Source organism: Pygocentrus nattereri, chromosome 13 (genome assembly GCF_015220715.1).
Source record: "Pygocentrus nattereri isolate fPygNat1 chromosome 13, fPygNat1.pri, whole genome shotgun sequence".
Taxonomy (NCBI): Eukaryota; Metazoa; Chordata; class Actinopteri; order Characiformes; family Serrasalmidae; genus Pygocentrus; species Pygocentrus nattereri.
Genome location: NC_051223.1, coordinates 8,573,467 through 8,597,233, shown reverse-complemented (window position 1 = coordinate 8,597,233; position 23,767 = coordinate 8,573,467). Strand labels below are relative to the sequence as shown.

Below are 23,767 nucleotides of genomic sequence, written 5' to 3'. Positions count from 1 at the left end.
ACCTGGAATGACATTGTTTGTGCAAATGCACATCACTCCCTCTGACTTTCTCCCTCTCTCTCCTCCCTCTCTTGCTCATGCTTTCTCTCCCTGTCTATCTCTCAGGGTGTCCGTGTGTGATGAGGACAAGCTGACGCATAATGAGTTCATTGGGGAGTCGAGGGTGGCCCTACGTCGAGTGAAGCCTAACCAACCCAAGCACTTCAACGTCTGCCTGGAACACCCACCCCCCGTGAGTGTGTGAATGTGTTTCTTGGCCTGGAAGATGGACATGCTCAGTGCCCAGAGGCGGCAGACACAACATATGAATTATTCAGCTATTCTACCTATTTATAAACTTAATAACATACAGACAGAGGAATCTTCAAAACACAGAGAGTCTGAGAAATGGGGAGCAAACAGCTTCAACGTGTATTGATTTGAAATCCCAATTAGGAAAGGTTGAGTCAGCAACACCCTCACTTGCTAGACGACGTCTCAGAATGCCAAGAGGGAGCTCAGGGAGACTGAAATGTTCCTTCTTTCTAGTGATTGCCAGTGATCGCCATCGCTAGTGATGAATGATAGCTGGCGGGGGCTAATTAATCATGCTAACTTGTCACAACAGCTAACAACGAATGAAGTGGAGACAAGTTGGCATTGCACAAATTAATCATGCTTAATGGATGAAGTATTGCTTTAAGGCCAAGTATACATCTTTGCGTCAGAAACACAGCTACTGTGGGACTCGTTCTGAGGATGCTAAGAAAGATAAGAGACTGAAATATCCCTTGTCAGGACCATAGATATACATACCTAGATGCCGTGTTGGCTCCAGACAGGCATGCCATTTTGGGGAGGTCAACATTGCTGCTGGACTGCATTCAGTATCATTACAGAGTGGCAGTTTAAGAAAGATAAGTTTCAAGAATATTGCTCTCAGAAAACAGGACAGAATTATATAACGGAGGGAACGCAGTGACCCACACTCATGTCTCTGTGGTGTTTATCTCTGGTTTTATATTAAGCTTATTTCATTTAATAATCTGTTCAGGGGGTCTTAACTTTATGTAGTAATTTTTTCTCATTCCATCTTAAGTGGTGCATCAGCCAGCTTCTTGTTTCGAATTTTCCTGTTCCACCTTAAATTGTGCAGCTTCAGGCAACAGAAAGTGACTGTTGCACCATTTAAGGTGGAACAGGAAAACTCAAACAAGAAGCTGGCGAATAGGAAGCCGACTTCAGCTTCGTCCTTCTGTGAATAAGGATTAGAAGTGATTCACACATTGATGGATTTGCTGATTGTGTTTTTACCAGAGTTTGCAGACTGAATACTTTCCTGCTGGTCTGGACAGATAATTGGCACGATCAGTTACTAAAGTAATAAATGCTAGCGAGAGCAGTCCATACAACCTAGAATCATCTGTGTCTGAGGATTAGAACAAAACAAATGGGGTGAAAATTGGTTGAGGAATAAGGAAGTTGTGGCTGATTTAATCCGGAGATTCTTCATCTCTCAATACAAGTGAATCTGTTCACAAGCGGATCTTGACCTCTCCAACATGGCGGACATGCAAACATATTACTTTGCATAGAGAACAACGGCAACGCAGCGTCTAGGTATGTATATCTATGGTCACGACTGTTAATGAAGAAGCACATCATCGCTACAAATAAGAAATGTTTCTGCCTTTTAGCAGGTGTAAGTGTTGAGGAAACCAACGAAAACCGTATATATGACTCTTGGTAATCTAAGCTCAAAACACTAAATGCTATATGCTAAAAATAATCATCACCCTGGTTTGAGCTCTGAACATGAATTTAACACCCACAGCTCCAGCTCAGTGAGACTGCCAATTTGGCTAAACTGGCACCTCTGTTGTTCCAGTTGGCTAAAAAACATTGTTTAAAGATGCTACATACATGGTTGTCGCAAGGAAATATTAAAGAATAAGCAGACAAGGCTTACAGTCTTATTCAGTTCAACTTGTACACATTGTTTACTTCTATGCTGAATATATAGTGAGACTGCTAGCCAGTGGGTCCATAGCAGTGGGTTTGTAGATTAGTTCTGAACAGGCTATTGTCATGTTAAACTAATGTATGCATTAGTTAGTTGTTACTAGTAAAAATATGACTGTTGCAGCTGGTGGTTGTGATCAAATTTAGTACCCAAATAGCAAGCATATATTGCTCCGTTGGCTTGAGAAGTTCGGCACCCCACTGACAGTTTGCCACTGCTGGGCCACCCAGATTACTGTCCGGCATACAAGCTCAAGCGATTTGTGGGTGAAGTTCTGGTTTCAAACTAACTGGATCTCTGTCTTTCAGCTGGCGTCTCCGACTGCTATGAGCACAGCGCTCAGAGGGATCTCCTGCTATCTAAGAGAGGTACATTTCCTTATTCTCTCTTTCTGCTTCCCTGGCTCTAAATCCCAGCACCAATTTGACGGTCTCATTTTCCCGTCACTAATGCACCACTTTGCCCTGCCCATACTCTCGCTACCATTAAATATTTAACTAAAGTGGGAGAAAGCCAGTTCGGTTTCTCCGAGGACAGCAGCTGTTGCCCCCTTTCATGTCGCTCCCTCATTACCGGACCATTTGACACAGCCAGACAAACCAGTTCAGCAGATCACTTCCTGAGACCTGCTAATTAGTCAAATGAGGCCAGGACGAAAGCACTTGACAAGTGGAACCAGAAAAGAAAGGGAAAGGAAGAGAGGTGGTCTTGAACGAGCGCAGCTTTCTTGGAGAGGAAGGACAGTTTAACGGTTCGTTGATGAGGAGGGCAGGAAGGAGGATTTATTTGGGAGTCTTCCTCCACTCAGTGATCACCTTTGTCCTATTTTCCCGAGAACGGGGTGCTGAGAGATTGAAGAGCTGCTGGAGAAAATTGCATCTTTCTTGTTGCACATTTTTAGAACTTGTCTTGATGTATTTAAAAATCCTTATTAGAGTCAGAGATCTTGGCAGGCTCAGTGGAATGTTTTTGCAGGGAGCCGGGTTACGTCACACGTGAAACTGATGGCTCAAGTACGGCTTAAAATAATGTGCCACTGGAAGGCTATAAATACATGCGGCTGTACATACAGAGCTGCCTATGGTCACAAGTGACGCACACTGTGTTGGTCTCTTCTTCTCTGGATTTTGTGCTCACTTTTCACTCATCTGCTCTCCCCCCTCACATGCTCCCTCAGTCTTCTGCCCTCCCCTCCATCTGCCTTCCAGCCCGATGGCAGCTTGTCATTAGAAAGCTACGTAACCAGTTCATTACACAATGACGTGTACTGGGATTTGTGAATAAATCTAGTGTTTTAGTTGCTGATTGAGCTCTAGTGTAGAAGAGGTGAAGTGAATAGGCACAGACCCTACATAACTGCTTAAACTGAGGAACTAATTAAAGCCATAGGATTGGCTTCCCTTAAACCTGGTGCCCATCATTCTTCAGTAAACACCATCTTTCCTATGGCAGAACTGATCCAATGACTGTTGGATACTCTGGAACGTTCTTTACTCATTCACACTGGTACATCTGGCATTGGGTTTGTTGGAGAATGCTGGGTCAGTGTGCTCCAGCCATCGAATTCTTCAGCAAACTTCAAAATTCTCAAAAATTTGGAGAATTAGTTTTTTATGTTTTTATTTTCCTACAAACACCAAGACATTCCAAACATTCTCCAACAGTCACGTTTTCCCACAGACTGCAACACTAATAACATCAGGAATCTTAAACAGAATCTATTCTCCAATACTGTCCAACAAACTTCAGAATTCTTCAGTAAATGCCAACATTGTCTACCAAAAATACCAAATACCATCATTCATCAACACCTCCATTCTCCACTGAACACCTATATTTTCCACCAAATATCAGTCTGCACCTAATAATGATAATAATAAGTTCAATTTTTATAGCACCTTTCTCAAACCCAAGTACGCGATACAAAAAGAACAACAATACATAAAACAACACTGTACAGAAGCACATATACACACCACTACATTCCCAATAGCAAGTGAGGGGGTATTACAATGACCACAGTATAGAGTCACTTAGCAAACTCTCACCCCACAATTATGGTATCCAAGCAGTCAGCCCGGTAGCCACGTATCTGTGATGTAATGTCGATCAGGTAGTTCAGGCTCCAGGCCCCAGGTAGTTCAGGCCACAATACAACGTCACTCAAGGGGCTGGTCCAGGCTGCATTATAGCTGTGATGTAGCATCACCCAAACAGCCAGCCCAAGAAGTCTCTGAGCCACGGGTGCAAACTCGCTCTCGGCTGCTATCTCAGTGGAATGAGGGCAGCATGTTTCCCAGCAGGGATGCATCAAAACATCAACACAAAGAATACGAAACAAAACAAATGAAAAACCAAAGTGAAGCGGCAGCCATATTACGCCAGAGTGCTTACAATGGAACAAACATGTGCGTGCGGCTAAGGCCCAAAACCTACTTCACGCAGGGGTTCAAAATGTTTCACGATGATTTCAATTTCACAACAGAAACACAAGCTACATTCTGAGCGTTACAGCAAGATGTGCTACGACAGCCAAGCCTGACTAAGCAGCCTTGTACTCCCAGCGTGCTTTGTCAGCTGTCATGGCAGACGAGTCTTACGCAAAGACGGCATAAAAATATGATTAACTATCGCATTTCCAGGTGAAGAGGTAAAGCAGCTCACTCTCCTCTACTGTCCACCTTTAGCTGTCAAGACTGTTGGAATAGCAGTAGATTCCTCTCTGATTTGTACTCTATCATGAAGGAGCGAGCGCTTGCAATGTGTTGACGGAGCACTGTCATTTGTGTTCATGTCTTTGTATAAGGTACGTTTCGGGTCTAAGACCATTCTCCACTAAATGATACCATTCCCCAACAAATACAAGTTCTCCACCAAACATCATTTTCCAGCAAACCCTAGCATTTGCAATCAAACACCAATACTGTCTAACCTGCATCAACAATGTCCATAGGTGTGTCACACAAACCCAACGTTGAGTTTATTGGCATTTTAGATGGAGGATGATGGGTCCTGGGATTTTAGCATGTCGCTATGTGGTATGTGCCCGCCCCCTGGGCCCCGACGATGATGGCCGAGAGAACCGGCAGAAAGGCGGGGCCTGAACACTCAGCAGCGGCGAACCTCATTGAGGACGCCGGGGAGAGAGCTGCAAGTGTGGAGGGGGTGGAGCGCAAAGCCCGAGCTCCCCGGATAGACGCGAGGCATGAGAGTGGTGGTGGGAGGAGCTGGACGAGGACACTGGTGCCATCCGTGAGAGGCACCAGTGCAAGGAGCGAGTCCTGAGCTCCACCGCCCGGGCCCCGCCCCCTGTTTCGTAGTGAGGCCACTACGTTCGACCCAGGCGGCTGAGCTGCCAGCTGGGGGCGGTAACTGGGAGGCAGAGCGGTGAGCTCTCGTTCTCTTTCAGCTCTGGTGCTTAAAAAGGGCTGAGCGGGAACAGAGAGAGAGAGAGAGGAACAAGCAGCAGCACAAGACTGAAAGAGCTGAAAAGCTCTGTGAACAGATTGAAAAGGTTATTTAGCATATGCCACTGAAAAGTGTACAGCTTAGCACTGGTTGGTCTGTGTTTATTTTGTGTGAAAATTAAAAGTAATGGCTGCTGCCACCCTGAACCCTGCCTCCACCCTCCTCCTTGAGCCCGGGGTAACACATGCCATGCTACACGCAAGCCTAAAACAATACAAGGTCTAAAGCCAGGTTTAATATCCAACAGTGTGGTGTGGTGCTGATTTTTTTTTCACTGAGTTCTTATTATTTAGCAGTTGCACACAGTGTGTCAACTCTAATATCGTGATGAAGCTAAAATATGAAGATTCTCCCTTGAAGCGCTGCTCCTTGCCTGATTTCCAAATGGCAGAGGTTAAAGTGGAAAGGCCTTTCTTTTTGAGAAGGCTTTTATCCAGCCTAACTGGTTCATACCATAGTTCATAGCTCACATGTTGTCCCTCATGTTACCTTCTGTAAGCAAGCTGGACTCTAATTGAGGCCGACATGATTAGTTTATGTACAAAATACCCGAAGGACTTGTTGGACTGAGAGAAATCGCTTTGGCACTTTCCATTATAGTGTTCGAGTGGATTAATTTCACAGCGAGAGATAATGAACACCAAAGCAGGTAGAACGGAATATAAGCGAAAATTAAAGCACTTACGCTGTTCATTTGGGATGATAAGTATAGCACAAACGAGTGAATAGCGAGTCAATAGGGCGATGTCTCGGGAACCTTCGGCAGAAGCTGGCACTCTGCAGTTGGGAACCTACCATTGATCATGTTAGCTTTGTTCTGCGTATCTCCTGGGCAAATCTACAGAAGACAGATTCTCCCTATCTCCAGCGACTTCCATTCCGAATACCAAGCAGACACAGCAATAACAAGAAGCGGCTACAGACCAACTTCCTTTCATTGTTGAGATTTATTGTTATTCATGTATTCCAGCGCCTAACTATTGCGATTTTATGAGCCAGGTTCCAGAAATTCTAATCATCTCTCCCAAGGTAGCAACCTGTGGTGTGCTGTACTGAGGCTTGTTATGTCAAGTTTAAAACAGACTGGAATTCATCAGAGTGACACATCAGTAAGAAATTATGGAGGAGAAGAGACTTACAGCCTTTGAAGCATTTTCCACTGTGGGTAAAATTCATCTTCAGCTAAACTGATTCCTTATCCTGTGTACAGCTGAGCCAGAGATGCAGCTATAGCGAACAAGCCTATAACATCCATAGAGTGAAGAGACACTTGTTTGTGTTACTTCCCAGTGCATATATGCATTTCAAATGTATAAATATGAATTAATGCATGAATTCATAAACGTAAGCAAAGTTTAAAAGCAATACAGAGGGGAAAAAATTGGGACACCACATATGAATAACTTAGATACTAAGTCATTGAGTGCATCTACATGCACTCAATATGATCGTAATCGAATTTTTGCAGTTATCTGATTACTCAGATGGTCCTGTAATCAACACACTCCGATTTCTTAGATCGGAGTGAGGTCCAGAAATCCGATGAAGAACGTGGATAAAGAGACTGGATTTAAGCTCAGTAATCAGATTTCTCAGTGCTGTGAACCCTTACTCTGATTTCTTTCGGATTTCTTAGTCTGAGCGTGTGTGGAAACAGACGGCAGTACTGGAAATAAGCAAGCAGCATCACCGCGAGACGCAGCAAAACACTTTCGGAGTGCCGCTGAAATCAAATACATGGTTGATGAAATAAAGGATTTAAATATTTTTCATCTTGTAGATGATTAGATGTAGTATTTTCAGGTAAAACAGCGGCATATAGTTTTACATGATATTTTTGTAAATATCTTATTCTGTGAGTCTATAGGCTTATTGTAAGAAATCTGATTACTGTCTGACTCATGTAGATCTGGAGTTTCCCCATTATCTGATTACTCAGGGGCATGTAAGTGCATTGATCGGATTACTGACAAAATCTGATTTTCTGCATTTATCAGATTATTAAGTGCATGTAAACACAGTTGGCAATTCTCGGTCTGACATGGTAAGAAATAATTAGCTTTTGGTAGCATCATGGTTCAAAATTTGGCCTGTTCCTCTTGGCAAACTGTATTAAATTCCCCAAGGTTACAAGGGTCCCTCTGTTGGACTTGCAATTTCAAAATCCTCCATAAATTTTCAATGTGATTTAATGCAGGAAATTGGCTAGACAATGCACTTACCTTTACCAGTAATTATGTTACTAGTATTAAGTTGTTTTGACTGTATGTTTGGGGTCATTGTCATTTTGAAATCTTCACCCTGTTCTTGGCTGACAAGACTAAAATATCCTCTAATATCTCCAAGAATGTTGTTCCATTTATGTTTCCTTTGATGTTGGTAATCCTCCAGTACCACTTGCAGAGAGGCAGCTCCATATCATGATTTTCCCACCCTCTTCACTGAGGTTATGGTGTTAACCTCACAATCCTTCCTCACAATAGTTGCATTATGACTGTATGACAGCTACTGCCTTATCTGATATATATCTGTGTGTTTGTAGTGGGAGACAGAGCAGCAGCGGAGCCTGGAGGAACGGGGCCGCTTGCTCCTGTGCTTGCAGTTTCTGCCACCAGCCCAGGACACCGATGGTGGAGAGGTCCTACCAGAGGCCAAAGAGAGAGCCAAGGGTGGCCTGTGTGTGGGCGTCCGACGCTGCGCTCACCTAGCCGCTATGGACGTCAATGGCTTTTCTGACCCCTACGTCAAAACGTAAGCGTGTGGGCTCTGCAGTTGCCTAATTTAGATCTGATGCACCTTATGGTAACTTACTCACTCAAGTTTTGCAAGCTGAACGTTCTTCCCAAGGGGGCAGTATTAGCAGAAATTAGATGGTGAGACATACATTATATTTCCAAAAGTATTCACTCACCCATCCAAATAATTAAATTCAGTCGTTCCAATCACTTCCATGTCCAAAGGTGTAAAAAAACCAAGCCCCTAGGCCTGCAGACTGCTTCTACAAACATTAGTGAAAGAATGGGTCGCTCTTAGGAGCTCAGTGAATTGCAGCATGGTGCCGTGATCGGACGCCACCTGTGCAACAAGTCCAGTTGTGAAATTTCCTCACTCCTAAATATTCCACAGTCAACTGTTAGGGTTATTATAACAAAGTGGAAGAGATTGGAAACAACAACAACTCAGCCACGAAGTGGTCGGCGATGTAAAACGACAGAAAAGGGTCAGCAGGTGCTGATGCTCATAGTGCGCAGAGGTCGGTAACTTTCTGCAGAGTCAATCACTACAGACCTCCAAACTTCATGTGGCCTTCAGATCAGCTCAAAAACAGCGTAGAGAGCTTCATGGAATGGTTTTCCATGGCCGAGCAGCTGCATCCAAGCCTTATATCACCAAGCGCAAAGCAAAGCATGGAATGCAGTGGTGTAAAACATTACCACTGGACTCTAGAGTAGTGGAGACGTGTTCTCTGGAGTGACCAATCATGCTTCTCCATCTGGAAATCCGATGGATTAGTCTGGGTTTGGCGGTTGCCAGGAGAACGGTACGTCTGACTGCATTGTGCCAAGTGTAAAGTTTGGTGGAGGGTGGGTCATGGTGTGGAGTTGTATTTCAGGAGTTGGGCTCGGCCCCTTAGTTTCAATGAAAGGAACTCTTAATGTTTCAGCACCAAGAGATTTTCATGCTACCTATTTTGTGGGAACAGTTTGGGGACGGCCCCTTCCTCTTCCAACATGACTGTGCACCAATGCACAAAGCAAGGTCCATAAAGACATAGATGAGTGTGTTTGGTATCAAAGAACTTGACTGGCCTGCACAGAGTCCTGACCTCAACCCAACAGAACACCTTTGAGATGAATTAGAGCGGAGATTTCAAGCCTGGCCTTCTCGTCCAACATCAGTGTCTGACCTCACAAATGTGCTTCTGGAAGAATGGTCAAAAATTCCCATAAACACACTCCTTTCCATGTGGAAAGCCTTCCCAGAAGAGTTGAAGCTGTTATAGCTGCAAAGGGTGGGCCGACATCATATTCAACCCTATGGATTAAGAATGGGATCTCACTCAATTTCATATGCGTGTGAAGACAGACGAGCTAATACTTTTGGCAATATAATGTATTTCTTTGCACAAAATACTGGGTACATAGACCACCAGTGCTTCATCAATCATACCGTATGTATTCTACCATGTTCTACGTCTGTCTTCCTGTATATGTTCCACCATGATCTACATCTACTATCCTGTATGTGTTCCACCATGTTCTACATCTATCTTCCTGTATAGGTTCGACCATGTTCTACATCTACCATCCTGTGCGTGTTCCATCATATTCTGCATCTTCCATCCTGTACGTATTCCACCATGTTCTACATCAACCATCCTGTATGTGTTCCACCATGTTCTACATCTGTCTTCCTGTATATGTTCTACCATGTTCTACATCTACCGTCCTGTATGTGATCCACCATGTTCTACATGTACCATCCTGTCTGTGTTCTACCATGTTCTACATCTACCATCCTGTACGTGTTCCATCATGTTCTGCATCTTCCATCCTGTACGTATTCCACCATGTTCTACATCTATCTTCCTGTATAGGTTCGACTATGTTCTACATCTACCATCCTGTACGTATTCCACCATGTTCTACATCCACCATCCTGTATGTGTTCTACCATGTTCTACATCTTTCTTCCTGTACATGTTCCACCATGTTGTACATCTACCATCCTGTGTGTGATCCACCATGTTCTACATCTACCCTCCTGTTGATGGTAGATTGGGCAGTCGTGGGCTGGAGGTTAGGGATCCAGCCTCGTGACCGGAAGGTTGCCGGTTCGATCCCCAGAGCTGACAGCATATGACTGAGGTGTCCTTGAGCAAGACACCTAACCCCCAACTGCTCCCCGGGCGCTGCGGATTGGGCTGCCCACCGCTCCGGGCAAGTGTGCTCACTGCCCCCTAGTGTGTGTGTGCTCACTAGTGTGTATGTGGTGTTTCACTTCACGGATGGGTTAAATGCGGAGGTGAAATTTCCCTGTTGTGGGACTAATAATGGTATCTTAATCTGTATGTGTTCCAAAATGTTCTACATCCACCATGCTGTATGTGTTCCACCATGTTGTACAGTTGTCTTCCTGTATATGTTCTACCATGTTCTATATCTACCATCCTGTATGTATTCCACCATGTTCTACATCTTCCATCCTGTATGTGTTCCATCATATTCTACATCTACCATCCTGTATATATTCCACCATGTTCTACATCTTCCATCCTGTATATGTTCCACCATGTTCTACATCTTCCATCCTGTATGTATTCCACAATATTCTACATCCACCATGTTATGTGTGTTCAACCATGTTCTACATCTATCTTCCTGTATTGTGTTCCACCATTTCATTTTTAGTTTTTTTTTGTTTTATATATGTACTGTGTGGTTTGAGGAACGAATTATGTGTTTTGAAGCTTTTAACTTTCTCTTTTATTAAGAAAGTAAACAAGAAAACGAGTTCTTCATGATATAGCTCCTTTGGTGTTGGGGTTTCCCCGATGAGAAACGTTGATGACATGTGAAACCTGAAATGGGAGGTTAGCGTACATTTTATCATTCCTGATGCCTGTCTGTAGTGCATGTGTTGGGAGAGTGATAAGTCCTGACAGATATCAGAGGGAAAAGTGGGTCTCCTGCTATATTTACTTGAATGCCACTGATGTCCTTAAGCCTAACATCACAGCCGTTGTCTTATTTACTCCTTATTTCTTTCCTTCCCCAGTGCGTCTTTCTTTTTTTCCTTTTGATTCATTTTGTTCCACTTTCTCATCTCCTTTTGCAGATTTTATCAGTTTCTCTGTGGCTCCCCCTCCTTCATCTATTCTAGTCTGATTCATTCTTCTGTATTGTTTTGTATTTGTATCTTTTGCACATTCTCTCCATTTTTTTGTCACCTTCTTTCTCAACTCCATCTGTTTTCTCAATATTTTTCTCATCTGCCTTTACATGTTCTTTCCATTTTTATTCGTCTTTTTTGTCTTTCTTCTCTCGTTTTCCATTTTTTACCCATCTTCGTTTTCATCTTCCCTCTCTTTTTCATTCCTTTTCATTTTATTTTCTTTTTCTCAACCTCATTTGCTTGCTCTCTCTTTTGACTTCTTCTTTTCTTTTTTATTTAGTTCTTTTACTCGCTATGTTTTACATTTCATCGACATCCATCTCCAGCATCTTGAGAAACTTGAGATAAACATTTTTTATTTTATTTTTATTTTTCTGTGTCATTTGAGCACAGCAGCTGCCCTTTGAACCAATAGAAATGTTACAAGTCACTCATTTTGCAAGAGATATTTCTGAAGAGATTGGATCTGAGATCATCCACTTGCATAAGGAAGGAGAAAGACAAAGGCATGCGAAAACTGGAGTTCAAAAAATGATTAAAAGCTACAGAGAAAATTTTGCTTCTAACAACCACCTTGAAGACCTGGAAGACACCAAAAACAGCCCCCATTAGATAAACAGCACTGAAAGCTTTCTTCTCTGAGAGAGAGAAGAAAATCAAGCTGCTTCAGATCTGAAAACATCCACAGGTGTTTCTGTCCATCCTTCCACTGTGAGAAGACCACTCAGCGCTGTGGGTCTGAAAGGATGTGTAGCTGTTCAAGAAGAACCTCGCTGAGAAAAGGAGACGGACACATCAAACAAAGAAGCTGAACGACGGATTGACCACCCCAGAGTCCAGACCTCAGCACCCCTGAATGTGTTTGATTACTTCAGAAAATGATCAACCAGCTTCTAAGACTGAACTCTGGAGGTGTGTCTGCAGATTCTTTGATTAGCTGAAAGTGAGTCTCCTGAAAAGAATGGAAGCTGGAATGAAGATGAAGGGTTTAAATATGTGTTCAAGGTAAACTCGCTATTTAGTTCCTAGAAGTCCTCATGCAGTTCTTTATTCTGAAGGGATAGGAATTCCCAGTGTGTTTGTTTTGGTGGCGAGCCGGAGTAGCCAGGCTGGGGACAGTAGAGCCTGGCTATCTGGTGTGCTGCATGTTTTCCTTTTGGCTGAAGCTGTTCTGAGTGAGGTATTAGTAAAGCTGAGCTATGGCCCAGACCCCTCCACCAAGGTTCTTCTGAGACCCCCTATCGCTACAGTATGTTTCTGCTTCTTTTCCTGATGCTGAAAAATCAATAACTTAATTGCTTGTACTTAATGGCTGTTTTGAGTGGAAATTTTGAGTGGAAATTAAAATGATGACGAGTGGTCTCTGACTTTCTCTCTCTTCTTTATTCTTTGACTCGCTCTTTCTTTTTCCCACACACACACACACACACACACACACACAAACAGTTATCTTCCTATGAGCAAATAACAAATATGGCAACCACTCATTTCTGGTCTCACACACACACACACACACACACACACACACACACACACACACACACACACACACACACATTCAGACAAACAAACACATGCATGCGGCACACACTCACTGTCGTCATTACTGTGTATTGTGTGTGAGGTATGCGTAGGCACGCACCACATTAACAGCAACAAAGGACAGAAATAAGGGCCATTCATTCAGAGAGGCTTTGAACATTCTTCATTATTAACTGAGTCTCTCTCTCTCTCTCTCTCTCTCTCTCTCTGTCTCTGTGTCTGTCTCCCTTTGCAGGTACCTCAAACCAGACGTGAAGAAGAAATCAAAACACAAGACTGCTGTCATTAAAAAAACACTGAACCCTGAGTTTAATGAGGTATAAATATATATAATGTGTGTGTGTGTGTGTGTATAAGTGTGTGTGTGTGTGTGTATTATTCCAAATTTCTTCTGAATCATGACTATGTGGACATTGTTGGGGATGATTTTCTGGAAAATTAGGAAAAATGTTTTTTTTTATTATTATTGATTCTTTCATTCCAGTTCATCCATCTAGCTAAGTCTCCCCCATCACATGATCCTACCAAGCTGGGAGGGTGAAGACTAGCACATGCTTCATCTGAGACATGTTAAATGATGCCACATCTGTTCTATAACCTAAGCATAGCTCAACCAGTTTGCATGAAAGACCCTGTAGTTACTAAATAATACACCTTAGTATGTACTAAGACTGAGATTTTAAGGTGTTAATCCAGGGGTCTGCAACCCAAATGTTAAGAATAGCCATTTTTCCTTTCAGTAGAAGGAGCCACAAAATTAATGTGCATTTTACCATCTCGGCTGTAAATATGTCTCAGTATGTGCTGATGTGCCAATATAGGCTAAAAAGTATAAATAAAAACACAAACTTAAGTTTTAGCTCATCTATAACTGCTTTTCTCACCTCTCCGGCAGGAAACCTTTCCGCAAAAGTGGAGTAGTTCCTTGTAAAATGTCACTCAACGTTCGGCTGTTTATGAGACTGAAGTCGCACCTTATTTACCAGCTTCTTCTTTGAATTTTCCCGTTCACCTTAAATGGTGCCAGAAGCACCAGAATGGAACTGCGGCACCATTTTTAAAGTGGAACAGGAGCATTCAAACAAGAAGCTGGCAAACGAGAAACTGACTACAGCCTCACAACTTTTTAGTGTTTGTCAGTTTCTCATTGCCGATTAAATGTATCAGGAAACCAGCTGGATTGAATATAAATGTAAATAAGTCCATCCGTTGCCAAATTAACAATGTTCATCTGAAATCTTTCTCTTTGCCGTTTCGTTAGCTAATAGCTGGGTGGGATTGTTGTCTGCATTGCTATGGTGACCAGCAGTCTGCACTGATCTTCAGGGTTAAAGGGTGAATCAGCAGTTCTACGTTAACTCCAGCGTTTAAGTCCATTTATTTTATTTTTACCTAATAATCTACCTGGAGCCACAACAGAGTAGTAAAAGAGCCGCCTGCTGCCGAGCCCCGGGTTAACCAAATTACTGTGGTAACTGCAGTGATGATGCCACAAGTGTGAGAATAATGTTGTTCATTTATTGATTTATTTAATTCAATGTAAACCTATCTGACCTTTTAAACATGAAGGTTGAACATGTTCGGTGCTTATGCCTGTACAAAAAAGTGTAGGCCTATAGTACAGCATAGGGATTGGATGTTATTTGTGTGACTTGTTGCAATTCTCATTATTTTATTTGCCAAACTTTGGCAGATGTCATGGACTGGAGGTTAGAGAATTGACCCTGTGACCGGAAGGTTGCTGTTTCGATCCCCAGTGCCAAAAATATGTGACTGAGGTGTCCTTGAGCAAGGCACCTAACACCTAACTGCTGCGGATAGGCCTGCCCACCACTCCGGGCAAGTGTGCTCACGGTCCCCTAATGTGTGTGTTCACTAGTGTGTATTTGGTCTTTCACTTCACGGATGGATTAAATGTGGAGGTGAAATTTCCCCACTGTAGGACTAATAAGGGAATCTTAAGATTGTACTTCAACTCACACACGGTCACTATTTGCACTATCAGCAAATGTACTACTACTACTACTACTACTACTACTACTACTACTACTACTAACAACAATAATAATAATAATAATATATTAATAATATTTTTCTTCCTGTAATTTTAGATGGTTCCTAACTCTGAAACATTAATTTAGCTTTAACCAAAACTAAAGCAAAGGAAGGGAAGATACCTCCCCACAACCCCTCATCTGAATACGAGGATCATTACCAGCACAGGTGTATGTAGATGGTTTTGCCATAGAAATGCAATTGCCCCCAAAACTGCAGCTTTTATTTTAAAAATCCAAAGAAATTGTTAAATTGTTAAAATTCCAACAATCTAATCTAAACAATTTGCAATGTAGATATGCGTATGCTTATGTACACCAGTTAGCATTAGTGGAAAACACCTCACAATGATGGGAAAACACACCAGTGTGTATGTGTGTGCGTGTTTTCCTGTGTTCCTGCTTGTACATGAGACTCAAGAGACACACGTGCGTGTCTGCATTAATGCTCTACTTTTCAAGGGTCACTACAAACACTGCTTAAATGTCAAGTGTCTGAAAAAGCAAGTCAAGCAGATAAAATGGGTCAAAATTACATAAAGTTGTGGCCTGTATTTTAATGATGCAAACTTTTGAATCAGTATATCGCTGCTTTCGGAACAAAACCTTGTATCTCCATTTTTGTCTTTTTTTGGTTTTTGGCATAATTTGGAAGTGCTTGTTGTCTTTCACATTGTCTAAAAATATTATGATGAACAGAGCAAAGGAAATGGTCCAAAATGACACAGGAAAACATCTGGTTCCATTGACTTACGTTAAAAGTAACATCTGTTTTTTCTTTCTGCTGTAAAGTTACTATTTTAGAGATTTTGATCCGACAGCAGCAAGATATAAAAATGAAGTATTTGTACATTTCCTGCATAATTCCACCTCTCAATTTCTCCTCTATAGGAGTTTTTCTATGAGATCACATTCAACGAGCTGGCGACTAAGACACTGGAGGTTACAGTATGGGACTATGATCTGGGGAAGTCTAACGATTTTATCGGTAAATAGCGTTTCTACTGTTCCACTTGTCTTTTCACAATAAATCTGCACTTTCCATTCACTTAGAAACTCTGTGCTGTTGTACAGTTAAGCAAGGTTTACATGTTGTTTACTTATTGTTTACTCATAGAGGTACACGACCATTGGTGGCACGCAGTAGTGGGCAACATACTGGTTTATTTGGTATCCCAGTTGAAATCCTTCATAAGTCAAGAACTTTATTACCGTTATGCCACAAATAAGCATAGAGAATGCAACATACATCCAGTGCCAAACACACTTATTCCATCCCCTTCCGTGTAGCAAGTTGCAGGCTGAGGTAAAATAATTCAGTTTGTATGTAGAACGTAATGAGTTTAAGGGAAAAATAGAGTGGACAGAAAAGCCAGTCTCTTGGGGTTAGCCGTCTACAAGCTGGGGTTAACCATCAGCTTCTAAGCTGATACTGATGGCATGAATGGCTTATAATATTTAATAAATTCCTAGATGTCATCTATCTTATCTAGGTCATAGATAAAGCATGCATGTCAGAGGCACATGTATAAGACAAATGATGTAAAAAATTCAAGCATATTTTGATATTCAGCACTATTTTTGCCATGTAGTCACCTTTATTTTGTTTGGGTAATGAAGCAATATTGACATCTGTCAGTTTTTTTTTTTTCATTTCCGATTTTACTATTCATCCCAATAAAAATATTTTAAATTTACTCAAATAGGGTTTTTGTTCAAATTGAACAGACATTGACTATTATTAATCAGGTAAATGAACAAAATTAGGTTTACTCAAGCATCCAAAATGGTTTTATTCTAGAAAGAAATATAAACTCTTACTCTGATTTCTTTCGGATTTCTCAGTCTGGAAATAAGCGAGCAACGTTGCCGTGAGACACAGCAAAACACTTTTGGAGCAGTGCTGAAACCAACTACTTCCAGAAGGCCTAGAATGATGCTGATAAAATGCTATCTAAATTCCTTCTGCCCATTGGAAATAAGAATGTGATTGATTCATTTAATACCTCATAATTATGCATATAGTTATTCTAAGTGTCAGTCTTTCTACTGGTTATGACTTCAGGAGCTGAAGAGACTTCAAAAGCTCACTTATTTATCTCCACCTGGTCACCACAGAGAAATTTGATTGGCCAGTATTCCACTGGGTGTATAACCATTTTGAAGAATTTATCCCTTTTGATTTCATCCAAAACTTGGATGAAACAAGAGTAGTACTGTAATACTCTGAGTTTCAATACAGTGTAATTCTATTGAATAAAAATGAACTAAAATGTGCATCTTTTAATTCCCAGAAATCATTAGGCCTTCACTGAAGGCCTAGAAGGTCCTGACAGTTCCCCACTGGTTCAAATAACAGATGAACCACTCCATTAGGACAGGCGAAGCTTCGACAAGCATCTGACTGATGGGCTAAGCAGCCGCAATTGTTTTAGCATTACCACCTGATCTATTCTAAATAAGCTGTATTGGCATTTTGCTCATATTCTATATAGCCTGTCGCAACCGTAGCTACTAAAACAATGCGTTTGTGGGAGGAGCCTAGATAAGTCAGTTAGCACACTGTATCACAGGATTCGAGTGCCTTTAAATTTGTTAGCGGAAGAGCACGAGTCTCCTTTTTTTCCCATGATTATTAGAGAGAGGCAGTCAGTCTTGGGCTCTGAATAGAAGGCTGATTACATGTGTGCACATCACCGTCCCGCACAAGCAAACTGATAATTACACGTTTTGTTCTCTCCATTCGCATCTCCCAGGGGGCGTGTCTCTCAGCTGTCAGTCGCAGGGCGACGCCCTCCAGCACTGGATAGACTGTCTGAAGAACAAGGGCAAGAAGGTGGAGCGCTGGCACACACTGACCAACGACCTCCCCGGATTCCAGGAATGAAGAGGCCAAAGCTCATGGCCGCTCGCCGGCCTTGTTTTCATTAACATCGGTCCGTTTTGCAGCTGAATGGTTGTTCACATCAAATTAGCCACAGGCGACTATCATGCAGCCACGCTGTATGAGCTCTGCTTCTAGGAGTTTGTGTTGGAATCAGTCCCACATGGAGGAACTTCATGAGCTGGGGGGAACCATTTCTGTTATTACTCAAATCTTCTTAATCTCTGGGTTTTATTCACAGCTAGGCTTTTTATATCTGTTCCGCTCTACCAACTCACTCCACTTCACAATAACACGCCTCTGAAATGCAATTAGCTATTGTTTTATGAAGGTTAATGAAACTGTTGTTTCACTGATGCATAATCTCAAACGGTTTATTCTAGGATTTATTGTATAAGATCGACCCTACGCAAATGAGTTTTAAATCTGGGCAGCTTTGAGAAGTAATATATTTAAAATGGTGCCATATTTTGGTTTTAATGCAATAATGTCCAAGCTTTTTTTTGCAATAAGGCACAGCCCTGTTTGACAACGCTTCCTACCAATTCCTGCAGAAGTTGTCTTAAATCCAGACATGCAGTTTTAAAGAAATCGCCAGTGAACTGCTTGCTGCTGATGTTGTAAATTACAGTTGTTCTTTATTTAATGAAGAATAAGCAATGACGTCCTCGCTAATGGTATGTTCGTGTATATTGTTCGGCATGCTCGGTGTGTTGATATGGCTTTTCCTTTTCTATGTTTCTCTTTCGGAATGCAGCCGCCACTCCTAATGTGTTTCTGAGAGGGGGGATTAAAAGAATGCGGCTGTCTTTTTGGACCTACTTTGGATTGGGCCATTGCTACTCCATGAGCAGCTCAGCAGTGCCATGCTTGGCAGATTCACTGCATTACAGAAGCAGTTCTGAATTCTCTCTCTCTCTTAACGCCTCTTATGTCGCTCTTATTTAAGGCCAGTTCCAAGAATTGTTCTACATTTCTGCAACGTTCAATGATCGAAATGTAAACACAGCCATTCAGAGTGGCTTGATGTGAAATGGTACACTGTAGAGAAACTTACAGACTCAGATTTCTTTACAGTGGTGGTGAATGGAACCAGGGGTCACAATGTCTACCACACAATCATAGCCATTTTCTTTGCTGCCCAAAGCAATTCGTGAACTTACACTTGGAATGTTGATAACGATAGTTGTGATAAATAGTGATAAATCTACAAAAAACTAAGTTTGTTTGGGGAGTACTTTGGCCATACTGCACTCTCAAGCAGTGTATTTGTAACCACTCCATATATTAACTTTAAGGGATGCACCCAAAGTTCGGCGACCGGAAAAGGTTGGTGTGAAAAAGGTTGAAAGTGGCATTTTGGTTTCCATCTTGTTGGCCCAAAAAGCGTCAAACGGTTAAATAGGCATGCTTTCCTGCACAGTTCAAACAGTTGGAGCAGCAGAAAAACAGTGAAAAACTCAAGCGCTGTCCCCAGCGGCTCTGTTTATAGTTTGTAACAGAAATCACATTAGTAACACAGTGGAACTCAATATCTTTTGGTAATAAACTTTCTTGCCTTTCATTTTGGAAGTTTGTTTGTTAGGTGATATTTACACTACCAAGCTGAAGTGGCACAAATCAGAATTTTTGCTTTTATTGGTGATCGGATCATGCACGGATTTTACTTGATTGCAGGAAAAGCCAGGTGTAAACACCCCCTGGTGCATCGTGATAGTATTACAGTCTGTCATACCACATTCAGAGCTGGTCAGAGATGGATCTTGACTGCATTTACACATGTAACAGGTGTAAATGGATTATGTATTCATATACAATTATAAGACCAGAAATGCTTCTGCCGAGCGTTGACCAGCCGGTGACCGGATAAACGACTAAACAAAAGATGGAGGACCCGTAAGTTTCCCCAAACTAGGAGCCTTCTTGAACTCCAGGTCGATACAGATCTCCAAGCTTAGCTTGTCCACTCATATCTTAATGGGGAAAACAGTAAACAAAAGTAAAATGAAAACGATGCACGTGCTAATGTGCTTTTATTAACGTGGGAAGTAAACTTGGATCTTCTCTGGCCACACACATTGTAGTGATTTTAGTAAATGGAATCTGGCCAAGGTTTATCCAGATATGATCAGGACATGAAACACATTAATGCAAGGTGTAAACAGGCTCAGAGCTGATTTTTCCTGAGCTGTGTGGACACAAAAATCAGATCTTTTCAAATCAGATCTGAGATATATGGTCACGAGATAGATGCTTGTTCAGACTGCCAGCCCAAGTCCAATATTTGGCGTATTCAGATTGAATCCAGATTGATTGTTGATAGTCTGGACAGCAACAAAGCGCATGAGGACAAGTCTCAGTCTCGACGCTCTGGACGCTCAAATTGGATTTCAGAGTATCTTTTATGTCACTCGCAACACGATAAACAACTATGATCTCAAATCCAGACTGACGGAATTGCTGGGATTCAAGAAGAGCACCAAGGATTAATACTTACGCCAGAGAACCCCGAAGAGTTTGGAGGGCCAGATGATGCACCTCCATCTCTCCTGCATCCATGTTTGAAATTGGTGTCCTGTACAGTTGCTATGAAGTTACTAACGCCCACATTGTTACCACGGCAACCCATGCGGATAGACTGGTGATGTCAGACACAGAAATTTGTAGGCTGTGTTCAGACTGCAGGCAAATCGGATTTTTATCTTAAATATGATATTTGGCATATCCGGATTGTGTCCAGATTGATTTTTGATTGTCAGGACAGCAAAAAAAACACAATCATATTTGTGCAAACTGCATCTAAACCATATTTGGAGGTGGTTCGAAATGTGATTACAATCGGATTTTTATAATTACATCTCAGTCTGGATGCTATGGACACTCAAATCGGATTTCACAGTGTCTTTTACATTAATTGCAACAGGACAAACAGCAATGGTGTCAAATCCAGAGTGACAGAAGTGCTGGGATTCAAGAAGAGCGCCAAAAATTCATGCTCATGCCAGAGAATTCAGACGAGTTTGGAGGGTGAGGTGATGCATCTCCGTCTCTCCTGTATCCATGTTTGAAATCCATGTCACCAGCATGACTACGTCCGATCTGATCCCTTACAAATAACTGCACTCAGTCCTCTCAAAAGATCTTTCTGGAGAAACAAATCCGATTTGCCTGCAGTGTGAACATAGCTTCAGTGTCTCGGATCTGAATCGTTATAATCAGATTTGTGTGTTTACACAGCGCTGAAAACACCAGATCTGTTTCACACTAGGGTAAAAAATCTGATTTGCTCCACTTCAGCCTGCTAATGTAAAAGCGGCTGTAATAAACAGCTGAGAGTTGATCAGAGCAGATTATCTTCATGATGAAGGCTTTTCCTGCTGGTTAGTTTTTGTGTAGTAACTTACACTGATGTGAACTCTTACGTTCGAGAAATCGGATTTGAGCAACTGAATTGAGCAGCGAGGCTTGTAATGTGAACATAAGATCTTGCTGAGGCTTGAGGCCATTTCTCTCTAAATGACAAGCACTAAAGCGACTTGTGTGCTAATAGCGCCCTCTCATGGAGAAACTTGATTCTGAATTATTATGTTTCATGCATAATTTTACAAGTTGTAATATTTTACATTATTTATCCAGCTGTTTACAATTAAGTTAGTGCTGTAGTTCTCAGTTTTCCATTAAGAATTCAGGCGTGGTTAAGAATTTTCATGTCAGTGCATCAAGTGCACCTGTTATGTAGCTTTTAAAGGCATGAAACTCTTCAGACGTCTGGTTCCATTCATCACCACTGTGAACCATTCTGACTGTAGTTTGTCTAGAACACACTGAATGACTCTGAATACATATTCACTGGTTAATCAGGCAGAAATTTTGAAAAGTTGTTGGAATTCCCCTTCATTCCATGAACTTTAGTGGTGACTTATATCGCTACAAATGCCATGCGATGTATTAAAAATGCATTTGCAACCCCTTGGATGTGATTAAAGACTGGCCTGTACTATTTTGACCAAAGTGATTTCCATTGGTTGGATCAAATTAATGCTTCGAACATCCAAAGAACACCTGTGATTGGTCAGGATGCTCACAGCATATGGTAAAATATGGAGTGATTGGTTTGCATTTGCATATTTCAGTCAGCCGTGATATCAGTGTTCAGTATGAAGGCTCATGTCATGAAAATGAATCACAAACAATATAATGCAGACCTAATTAGAGCTAATTAGAAGCACTGATTACTTCCCGAATAGTTCAGTTTCAGCAGAAGTCATAACATCGTCCCGATCACTGCTCTTATAACAAAACCCTAATTAACGTGACATTCCGGCCCAAAGTTAATCATCGGTTTGACGGACGGAATTCACGATTATGTCTCATTTTTGTGTTTGCACTACAATTCCCAGCATGCTTTACACAAATACAGCATCCAGCCACTGGGAATCCCAAGGAAATAAAATATAGGGGCTGGTATACCAACGTGATACCCAGCTTCCTAGCGCTAACGTTAGCTATCTGGCCAGCAAGCAGGAAACAAAACACATTTCAAACATCCCACCCTCAAAAAAGGAGTTGTAGTTCCCCCCCTGACCTTCAGATTACATCATCGGGGGGGGGTGGTTAGCATTTAGTTTGGAAAGTCTCACTCTATAGACCACTGTGGCACCACTGGAGGAGGTGCGTAGGCATGTTTACAAAAGATTTAAGCAACACTTCCATTTCTCAGTTTAATTCTATTGCCCCTTTATTATTGGGTTCTATTAGCCCCTTTATTATGATGATATTTTATATTTATCTATTGTTCCATTCATCCTGATACGTTCACACAGTGGAAAAGCCAGCAGTCGCACTGGTTTTGATATGACAGCAACAATATCGCTGCTGTCCATAGAAATCCTGGTATCTCCAAAATGGTGACTTTACAGGAGAAGGAAAAAACCTACATCACTTTTAATGCAAGTCAATGGAACCAGACGTCTTTCCAAGTCATTTTGGGCCATTTCTTCAAAGGTCAAAAACGACAAAATTGGAGATAAGAGGTTTTCTTCCGACAGCAGCAATATATTCAACAAATGTGGTGAGTTTTCGGTTCTCCTTTGTTTTGTTTACTCTGTAAAAATGATAATCCATATCAGATGTATACGGTTTGTACACTTATACCTGATCTTTTATTTTACTGGCTGTTGGAAAGGTTTCCTTTCTCTGTCCGTTTGTTGAAGCGTTTCAGTTTTGTGAACGGAGCATGCTGTTGCTTATTAATGCATGTGTCATAACTGGAATAATAACAGATGTGTGTTTGTACGTTTCTCTGCTGTTGCGGTCTTCCTCTCAAATGATGATGTGAAACAATATGATGATGCATTTAGTGCATTTCTGTACACTGGTTGTTCGTCACCGTGCCTGGAATGATGCATGAATGTTTCCTTTTCCAAAGTGAGCCTGTTCTGTCTCCTCATTTCAAAGACTTTTCTTAAAAATAAATGGTGATTTGCTTCAAATGAGAGCATCTTTTTTATGAATGTAGCTGTGTCGTTGGGCACTGATGCTGACCGGTTAATCAATTTTACAGTAGAATCGCACATTTACAATTTCAATCATATCTGACATTACTCAATGTTGTCTTAAAGGGGAACTCCACCAAAATTTTAACATTTCTGCACTAATAAATGGTTGAGATGTAAACAAAGTCATTCAGAGTGGTTTGGTGTGAAAAGTGAGTCAGAACTGTTCACAGTGGCGGTGATAGGAACCAGACGTCCACCTCTAAAAGCTCCCTCACAAGTTATCACATGACATGGTTATGAATTCACTGCCTGAGGCCTGAGACGTTGTTTTACGATAGTTTTGAGAGCTGAAATGTATGGGCTTAAATCCATTCATGGTGGAGGGGTATGTGCAGGTTGTTCTAAGGCAAAATAGTCCCTTAAG

The 23,767-nt window shown here is 41.7% G+C and overlaps 1 protein-coding gene across 1 annotated transcript in view; it reads left to right on the top strand.

The window, feature by feature from the left end:
* LOC108411015 (double C2-like domain-containing protein alpha) overlaps positions 1-23,337 on the top strand; it is a 71,719-nt gene extending 48,382 nt beyond the window's left edge. The window contains exons 6-11 of the mRNA XM_017682381.2: positions 106-232; positions 2,311-2,370; positions 8,013-8,221; positions 13,143-13,224; positions 15,853-15,949; positions 17,718-23,337. Coding sequence (XP_017537870.1) covers positions 106-232; positions 2,311-2,370; positions 8,013-8,221; positions 13,143-13,224; positions 15,853-15,949; positions 17,718-17,848 — 706 coding nt within the window. The 3' untranslated portion in view covers positions 17,849-23,337. The remainder of the gene's footprint in view (positions 1-105; positions 233-2,310; positions 2,371-8,012; positions 8,222-13,142; positions 13,225-15,852; positions 15,950-17,717) is intronic.
* Positions 23,338-23,767: the final 430 nt, after the last annotated feature.